Below are 9,706 nucleotides of genomic sequence, written 5' to 3'. Positions count from 1 at the left end.
CTATGCCTGCGCTCTAATCCCCGATCGATACTCCGGGACCGTCGCCTTTCTTTCTCTCTCTCTTTGGCTTCACGCTCTAGTCGCTGGCGTTCTTTCTCTCTTTCTAATTCTCGGTCAAAACTAGAACACCCATGGCCCTCCCGATGATGGCTTCTACTTCTCGATCTTCTTGGGGACCTCCGTGGACTCAGTGATCTCCTTGGAGACCTAATATTTAAGAACGAGGAAGAGAAGAAAATCTGAATTAATAACACACACTGTAAAAAAAAACCTTAATTTCCATATTATTTATTTAGAGTCCCAGCTTATATAAACATGTCAAGAAAAAAGTAAAAAAGTGTTCGTTCTCATTTACAGATGCATAATTTTGCTAAAAATGCCCTGAAAGGCATAAAATGACCTTTTGGGGAAAAAGGTGACAATAAAGTTAGCACTATAAAAAGAACTTCCTAAGGACTTGCAACTGATTTCCAAGGACCTTGTATAAAGCAGACTTTTTAAAAAAGTGTAATTCAGGAGTTACATCACCTCGAACGTCTGCGCTCAACATGTCTGTCTATTTCCTCAGCACCTTCCTTCCCATCTTTCTTAATTTTTCTAGGCCGAGTTTTAATCTGTTGATCGATGTTCTTCTGAACTGGAACTGGAATTCTTGGAAACAAGGTAGAAAACCACTCCAGTTTTGTGAGAAAAGACCGCAGCATTTCTCCGATGGTCATCACACAGCCTCCACCAGCCTTCACATCTAGGTCCTACAGAAACACAAAAGATAACCTAGCCGTCAAAAAAATTATTTCAACATATACATGAATACTATTTTTAAAAATTACCATTTTTGGAATCTCGAATATAAAAAAAATTCTAACAGAACAATTTCAATTTGTGTACCCTTCTAATCTGGTAATGAATGATACAGGGAAATACTTGGGCTTAAGTGTGTGCATGCAGGTGAGAACAAATCCTGCAGCTTCATGGGCATAAAGAGAACTGATCTCACTCAGCAATAATATGAAACAGCCCCTTACATTACTAAACTATGTGGAACAATCAACTTAACTTTACATTCCACATACCTACTAAGTATATACTTATTCTGTGGAAATGTCTGCACACATTATTCCTAGTACTGTAACCTAGCTACATAAGAACTACTTCAGACAATTCTTGTCTAAAGACTGTCTTTTAACAGCTCTAATATAAAATGAAGCCCTAATAAAACTGGAAGCAATAGCAAACCAACTGCCATGAAGCAGTGAGGTTTCTAATTTAGAAGTTATGTAGAAAATAAATAAATGAACAAATAATTGGAAACGCATAATCCATGATGACCATTGTCTCTGAAAAGGGTCATTACCGCATGAAGGCCTTCTTGCTATGCCCTCTCACAGCTCAGGACATGTTAGTCAGCTATTGTCAGTCCCAAACCTATAGTGCAAGCACACAAGGAAAGTGAGATTTGTTATCTAAACAGGAAAACAAGAGCTAAAGGTAAAACTGCTTGCACTCACACACATTTAAGTGTTCAGATATACAGTATTTCCAAATATAATCGCTGCAGATATCTAAGGAAGAAAACAATAAGTTAGCTTAAATAGAGATCCTCAGGTTTGTAAATACAATGAAAAACAGATTAAATAGAAGCATTCAGAAATAAACCTATATAATATCAATTATGAAGAGGAACATGCTTTTTAAATATAGAAGGGAGAAGTGCTTCATCCTAAAAAAATCTCATCAAAAAAAAAAGCTTTCAAAACTGTCATTTATCATCTAACACTTTCTGCTTCCTTTGAGATATTAATCAGCTCACTAAAGAGGCCCAAAAAATGCAGAGAAAAATTTTCCATGTCTATATGAGAATTTTTTTTAGGTGTGCACATAATAGTAACACACTAGAAAGAATTCCATTAAAACTATCCTTTAACTCATTAAAGTCACTATATAAACTTTAAAAACAAGACTACTGAGGACGTGGTTCCACGGTGTAGCGGTTAGCACATCTGCTTTACACGCAGAAGTACTGGGTTCACGCCCCAGTGGAGCCACGGCCCATGGTCTACGGCCATGCCACCCTGAACAAGCCCGATATCTGATCTCGGAAGCTAAGCAGGGTTGGGCCTGGTTAGTACTTGAATGAGAGACTACCTACGAAGACCAGGTGCTGTAGGCATAATAATAAATAATATAATTTAAAAAAAAAAAAAAGACTACTGAAACACAACTCTCAAAGTTTACTTTATGAACCCGAAAATATAAAGGGCAGATATAGGAACAATACAGCTCACGATAGTCCCTTCTGAGACCTTGGGCTTCACTATGAAGCATATTAACACATGTATGATTTAAATCTGAAACAGTAATTTTTCCCAAAGTAACTTTTCTGAATATATGTAAGAAATTCAACCTTTTAAGCTTGAATGAGAAACTAGATTTGTAATTACAACAAAACCTAAACTTAAAGAAAAGGTCTGCTTCTAGCTTTACGAACTGAAAGCTAGAACTTAAATAATTGGTCACCTTGAGTAAGTCATTTAAATTCTCAGTCTATTTAAGTCCCACCCAGCTCTTAAATTCTGCACTTCTACGCAAGTGGGGGTACTAATATTTGCAAAAAGAGAGTAAGGAACTAAAATGTTCCAGGAAAAAAGGTGTAATTAGTATTCTATGTACATGTCTTATCACTTCACTCTTGAGCATGGCCCACTTTAAAAAGTCACTATTAACTATAAGATCAATACCATACACGTAGTACAATTAAGAAGAGAAAATTCTTAATAGTTATCAAAATACATTTAAGAAATTTAAAAATGCAATAAAACTTAAGAAATTTAACCTAAAATATGTAAAATCCACCAAGTCTTAGGAAAATGACATTAATTCCAAAAGTATGAGTGAAATAATTTAACTATACAGAAAATTCTGGAAGACATTAAACCTCCAATAAATGAAAGACATTAAAAACATAAGAGTAATCAAAAAAAAGTAATTATTACCCTTGTTGACATACCTCTTCATCATCAAGGAAGGATTCAAACCAGTCCCATAGATCTGTAGGGGGCTGTGTATACCTAGAATTAGAAAAGCCTGATTAGGCTTATGTGAGTTAAATGAGATATTTCTTGGAAATGTAGAAAATGCATGCTTACCGTATATACATAAATCCAAGGGCTCTAATATATGGAGAGTCTGTGTGTGTTATAAGACCCATAACTTGCTTACGAGTTAACTTCAGAGTAAATAATTTGTATAACAGGCAAAAAGCTGTCGAAACTATTCCTCCTGTTCCAACACCTCGAACCTTTAGCGGAAAGAGTTAAGAAAAAGCAGTGAAAAAATTAAGAGATATTTAACACCAACTGATTAATCCTGTTAACCCAGACCTGAGAATGAAGCATAAAAAAAATTATACTTTTCTAACCCCATTCATAGGACATTTGAATTGAGATTAAAAAACAAACTTCTAAGATCTGCCAACTGTCATTTGAGTATAACTGCTAGACTTCTAGTTTTCTAAATATAAACTTGGTTATCAGACACAGAAAAACTGAAAAATGCACGTACTTCTACTTACCCCTCCGCACATCCCTGTTTGGCCTGCCGTTTTCCTGCTTCCTTTCTCCCATGGTTCAACATGTGTGACCTGAAAATAGAAAAGAGGAACACAACAAACATGCATACTTCAAATTTTTTCAAAGTGTGATTAAAATAAACCCAACTCCATAAAAGAGCAGCTCTTCCAAAAGTTTTGGAAGCTGGGTATTTTGACATGATGTATGTAATTTTGCTCACACGCATTAAGTACGTAAACCATCTTTGAAAAACTGCTCAGGTATTTAAAGAGCACCAATGAAGCTATCAGGCTTTAACATAACCTAAGCAGCTTTCAGGGCAGAAACTCCACCCGCTTTGTAGAGAGTCGACACGTGTGGAGCCAGGAAATCTCCAGCCCCACATACTTGTAAAAATACTGAATACAACAACTTTGTGTCTTATTAAGAGTTACTTTAAAAAGTAAAAATTCTTATTTAAAAATTGACTTAAAGCTCCAACTTAAAAAAGTATTAATGAAGATTAAATATTTCAAAAAAACTTTTAAGACAGCCTTAGTGAGTTCAATTTTATGGTGATTAAAATTCTACATAATAAAATAAAGAAAAACGACTTCGAGGAAGTATGCTAAAACACTAACAGAAGTTACTTGTGATGCAAAATTACGGCATTTTATTCATGCATATTTTTTTTTTTTACCAAAATCGGGCATTATATTCATTCCTGATTAAAGATGCAATTACAAAGGCCACGCCTACAGAGATCATTCTTGTCAGTGTGTAATTTATTTTCAGCCTAATTATGTGAACCAATTCAATTTTTTGCCAGAGAATATAAATTGTGTCAATAATAGATGTGACTACTCATGGCACTAGGTATACCCAAAGATACAGTATCATCTTTGCTAAGGTGCACACCCTATAAAAACCACATACTTTACCTAAAAATAGGGAAGAAAGAATATTAGCTCTACGAAAAGATGTAACTCAAGAAGGTCTTTTGGAAAGATAAGAGCCATTGTTTCTTAACTTAAAACAAAAATAAAATCTTGTTCTTTCACTATATATTTCTAAAAGTACATTTCCATCCCTACCCACCCCCCTAGTTAAATTTTGTAGTCTTTTTCAGTGGCTGCAGACAGAAAACCATGTATTTAAATGTAAGCACTACACTATTTTGCTCAGCAGACTCCTGCTCTGCTTTACTGTTTAATTGCCTTCCCCCAGCTTGCTGCATAAAAGATGTTTCAATTCCTTAAAGGCCAGCCAAAGGGGTGGATGCAATTACAAAATCCACTTACAGGATTTTGTAATTGGAAGCCTACATATTTCAATGACCATCTGATCTGAATGGCTTGGTAACAAAACCTGGGTCTTCAGTTTTATAACTAAATTAAAATAATTTCTAGCAGTTTTAAGTCATTTCAAAACAGTACTTCAAATTTGAAAACAAGCTTTTCTTTTCCTATGTTATTAAACAGAGCCTGCCACAAAAAGAGCAGGACCCCCAACTGTTTGAGGTCTACTGCATAAATCAAGCTAAGGGTTAATTAAATATTCACCATACTGCATCCATGCTGAAAAAAGGCTTACCTTTCAAAAACTAAAAACACTAATTCATAGTACAATTACAATACTCTTTAAGAGGACATCAAAATTTCAGTGTACTTTACACACCCAGTTGAACTGTATTCTCAAAGTGATTTTCTATCAAAAGTGACTAATATAGCAAAAAAAAAGAAAATCCTTCAATAACCTACTTAATTGGGGAAATGGTGGACAAAACAAAACCTAAAAGCAAATAAAGAAAATTAACACCTCTACAGATACGTTCAGATCACAGAAAATGTGTGGTCTATCAAGTGTTTTAAAAGTTAATATAGACAAAACAGATTGTGTTATATTAGATTCTCCAGCTAAAATATTTAAAGATCGTTAAGGCTATTATAAATATTGTCTTAAAACATAACCTTAGGAGGCCTGGAAGTTATTTTTTTAAAACTACATAATTTGCAGAGAAGTGGAAAAAGCCTATCTAGTTGGTGAAGACCAAAACCAATGGCCAAAAAATCTAATTAGCTGTTCATTTAACCCAGGGAAATGCATTTATGGCAATTGAGCATGATTAATAGTGCATACCTCTACCTGCGACCCTGGGCTGCTCCGAGCCTCGCTGCAAGACTGAGTCAATCCTGCTAACGAAACAAGAACTGAGACAAGAGTGCAGTGAGGAGGCGCCAGGTGAGCTCCCCAGCACAGCCAAGCCAGCACCGACCCTGCCGCAGAAGCCCAGGGCCCAGATAATTCTAAATAAGCCCAATGCACATTTAACTAAGACCACTTACTCCTGACTTCCTGCTGGGAAAATTTCCAGGCCTTCTGTACACCTCTTGCACTAGCACCTCTCCACCCTCAGCCCCTCCACCCGACCCGACACACGCACTGACCATTTTCCTATCTGGATAGTGAATACCAACAACACGAGGCCAACACTGAAGTCAATACACGCCCTGGCCCGGAGTGAGCGGGAGAAGCACCAACAAGTTGGCGCGGAGTAGATCCAACATCAAAAAGAATAATTTTAAAGCTGTGAACTGGAGAGGCTCCAGTTAGTCTTCCTTTCCTCCTCTTACCCCACCCTTTGGTCCAACTCCCCCCAAGGGAGCAGGAGGTTGGGGGAGAAGAGAGATCAACTGCGGCGGGCTCCCCTGGCCCTAAAAATCTGAAAAGGAAATGAGGGCGGCCACAGTTTGACCCCTCCCTGGCAGACTACAGGCAACTGCTCCCTACCCCCACCCAACCTTCCCCCCACCCCAAATCCTCAGTACTCTTTCTTCCAAACTTACCCCCAGCCCAGGCCTAGACGCTTCGTACCTTAAAGTAAATCTCGTCCACCACCTCATGGTAGGTCTTGAGCTCGTAGAGCTGCACTTTGAAGTAGGGCGACGACAGGATATTGGTCAAGATCATGGGGTTGAGGTTCATAGTCTTTTCGTTGCCCCACAATGGCAGCACGTTGCCCTGCTTGCCCGAGACCGCCGGCTTGGTGGCGGCGCCGCCGCCGCACTGCTGCTGCTGCTGCTGCTGGGCCGCGGCTGCGGCCGCCTGGTGTTGCGGCTGCGAGTTGCCTGTCAGCGCGGGGCTGTTGTTAGCCATGTTGCGGCGGAAGGAAGGAGGGAGGGAGAAGGGAGGGGGAGGGGGCCAAGCTCGATCTCGCTCTTCGGGACAACGGTCCGGGACCCTACTCCATGGAACGCCGTCGGGAGAGGGGGCTGCCTCGCTGTGCCCCAGCCAGGTGAGGGAGGGCAACGAGGGCGCCGACGAATGGACTCCGGGGCGAGCGCGGACGCCGAGACGCGGGCCGCGAGAACTCCCGGCAGAAGGCGAGCCGGCGGCCAGGGAGCGCGATCTCTTCCGCCAACTGCCCCTGGGAACAAGATGGCGGGCCCGGCGGATGTGATGCCACACGCCCCAGAGTTCCAAGCTTAGCTGGCAGCCAATCAGAGACGCCCAGATAGGCTCGAGATTCCTCTTCCTAGTTCCGCCGCGCGTTCTGTGCACGCTGTGGTCGCTGCCATGGCCTCTGATTCCACTGGGAATTTAGGGGGTCGGGGAAAGGGATTGTAGGTCCAATTCGTATGTGTTATTATTTGGACTGGGGCCCCGGTTTCTCTAGAAAGCCGGCTCGGGGAAAGCTCGCATGGCTGTGCGCTTACAAATTCGTGATTCTGACTCCTGCAGAGTGTCTCAATCTCCTGAGTTCACAGTTAAGATTTTCTGGAAGGGTTGACGGTCAGGACCTCACTCCGAGTGATTCCGGTGCAGAGTCTTTCTGTCCTCTGGTCTGTAGTGTCCGGCTGGAGATTAATCATTCGAGCATGAATTTATTCAACTGTAAGATCGAGATAACATCTTGCTGGTCTGTTAAAACATCTTGCTAAGCATGAGAAGAGCTAGTATACCTGTTGGGCCTAGTGGAGTTACTTGTTAGATGCGTTTTTTTCCCCCTCCTATTCGAGTTCTTTTATTATGCGAATGCCGAATGAGTGATAAACTTTGGTCCAGGCCCTGAATGGGAGTGGGGAGAGGGCTGGTGGAGGTGGGAAAGAGGTGTAAAAATAAGTTGGAATCTGTCTTCTCTCTCAAAACCTGTTAACCTAGAGAAGGTTCATGGTGTTTGGAAGTGAATAAGACTACAAGAGGCCCTTAAGTTTTTACAGATGTTAACGGACTGGACAGTGTTATCGTTAGAGAACAGCCTGGTCGTTATATTTAGAAGCAGGGAAGATCAGGCTTGGTAAAGAGTAAATAGTCCAGTTGACAGGGGCCAAGAAGTGTGCTTATGGAAGAGAATGGCTCCATAGGAATTGGGCCACTGAAGTGCCTGGAATGCCAAAACAAATCAGTAATTTAATGACATTTAAGTCCAGAGCTCTATGGGGTCTCCTAAAAGAGCACTAATCCTATTCAAGAGGGCTCCATCTTCATGACTTAAGCACCTCCCAAAGGCCCCACCTCCTAATCACTTTGGGGGTTACCATTTCAATATGTGAATTCGGAGGGAACACGTTCAGAGGACAGTACCCATTAAAGATTACGCCATCACCCAAATCAAGATGACAGTCATACATCACTCCCAAACGTTCTGTTGTGCCCTTTTGTAATTCATCTATCCCTTCAATTCCATCTCTAGGCAATCACTTTTTGTCAACATATATTATTTTGCCATGTTCTTGAATTTTAAATAGACGGAATCATACACTCTGATCTCTTTTTGCCTGGTTTTTTGACTCAGCATAATTTTGAGATTCATTCTTGTTCCTTGTACCAACAGGTTGTGTTGTATTTGTTTTTGTTTTTATTACTGAGTAGCATTCCTTTGTATGGATTTACCATGATTTATCTAATCCTCTGTTGATGGGCATTTGGGTTTCTAATTTGGGGCTATTCCAAATAAAGCTATTATGAACATTTGTGTACTAGTCTTAGTGCAATCATATTTTTGTTTCTCTTGACTAAATACTGAGATGTAGAGTGACTGGGTCATATGATATGTTCAACGTTTTAAGAAATGTCCAAGCTCTTTTCTAAGGTGGTTGTACCATTTTATATTCCCATCAGCAATTTATGAGAGTCCCACTTGCTCTGTGCCCTCACCAAAGCTTGGTATTTTTTAATTTTAGCCATGCTAAAGGATGTGTTGTGGTATCTCGTTTTAATTTACATTTCCCTTATAACTAATGATGTTGAACAGCTTTTCAGGTGTTCATTGGCATTCATTTACCTAGTATTGTGAACTAACTTCAAATCATTTACCTATTTCTTTATATGGTTGTCTTTTATTGAGTTGGAAGAGCTCTTCACATGATCAGGGTACAAGTCCTTTGTCTAATATATGTTCTACAAATTTTCACTGTGGCTTGCCTTTTAGTTTTTTTGTAATCTTTAAAAAAATTTTATTGAGTTGCCATTTTTTAATGAAATACAATATTTTCATTCTATAAAGAATTATTCAACATCACTATATACACTATACTGTAAGTAGTATACAATTGGGAGGACATAGATTAGTCTATGTTAGCTTCTTGGTGGTTGGTTGTTTTTAGAGCCTTTTAATTTTCTTAATTGTGTTTTTCAAATAGCAATAGTTTTCTATTTTCATGAATTTGAAATTATCAATTTTTTGTTTTGCCTCTGATTCATTATATCTATGTTCTAAGAACTACCAGCCCCAAGGTCGCGATGATGTGTTCTAAGTTTTATATTTTGAGATTGCACACTTAAGGTCTATGACCATTGAGTTAATTTTTGCCTATGGTGGGAGGTAGAGTTGATTTTCATTTTTTTCCATACAGAGATTCTGTTGATTCAGCACCATTAGTTGAAAAGACTTCTTTTCCTATTGAATTGTTTTAGTACCTTTGTCAAAAATCACTTGACTCACCACATATGGGTCTATTTCCGGATTCTACTTTGTTCCATTGATCATTATGTTTATCTTTCCACCAATACCAAGCTATCTTGATTACTGTAGCTTTATAATAAGTTTTGAAATTCGTTATGTCTCCCAACTCCATTTTTCCTTTTAAAAATTGCTTTGGTTACTTTAGGTCCTTTGTGTTTTCATCAATTCCTTGGCATGTAGTAGGTGCTAATGA

General features: G+C 39.2%; 1 protein-coding gene and 1 pseudogene across 1 annotated transcript in view; one reads left to right on the top strand and one right to left on the bottom strand.

The window, feature by feature from the left end:
* The window catches only part of PRPF38B (pre-mRNA processing factor 38B), an 8,795-nt gene extending 1,800 nt beyond the window's left edge, over positions 1-6,995 (bottom strand). Inside the window, 7 exon segments of the mRNA XM_025052305.1 lie at positions 1-2; positions 4-207; positions 529-752; positions 3,008-3,068; positions 3,147-3,298; positions 3,572-3,640; positions 6,423-6,995. The exon segment at positions 1-2 is cut by the window's left edge and continues 1,800 nt beyond it. Coding sequence (XP_024908073.1) covers positions 1-2; positions 4-207; positions 529-752; positions 3,008-3,068; positions 3,147-3,298; positions 3,572-3,640; positions 6,423-6,704 — 994 coding nt within the window. The 5' untranslated portion in view covers positions 6,705-6,995.
* Positions 2,055-2,170, top strand: LOC112469113 (annotated as a pseudogene).
* Positions 6,996-9,706: the final 2,711 nt, after the last annotated feature.

The sequence above is a fragment of the Pteropus alecto genome, unplaced genomic scaffold (genome assembly GCF_000325575.1).
Source record: "Pteropus alecto unplaced genomic scaffold, ASM32557v1 scaffold106, whole genome shotgun sequence".
NCBI lineage: Eukaryota > Metazoa > Chordata > Mammalia > Chiroptera > Pteropodidae > Pteropus > Pteropus alecto.
The sequence above is the reverse complement of the archived record's forward strand: the minus strand, read 5'-3'. Positions and strand labels throughout refer to the sequence as shown.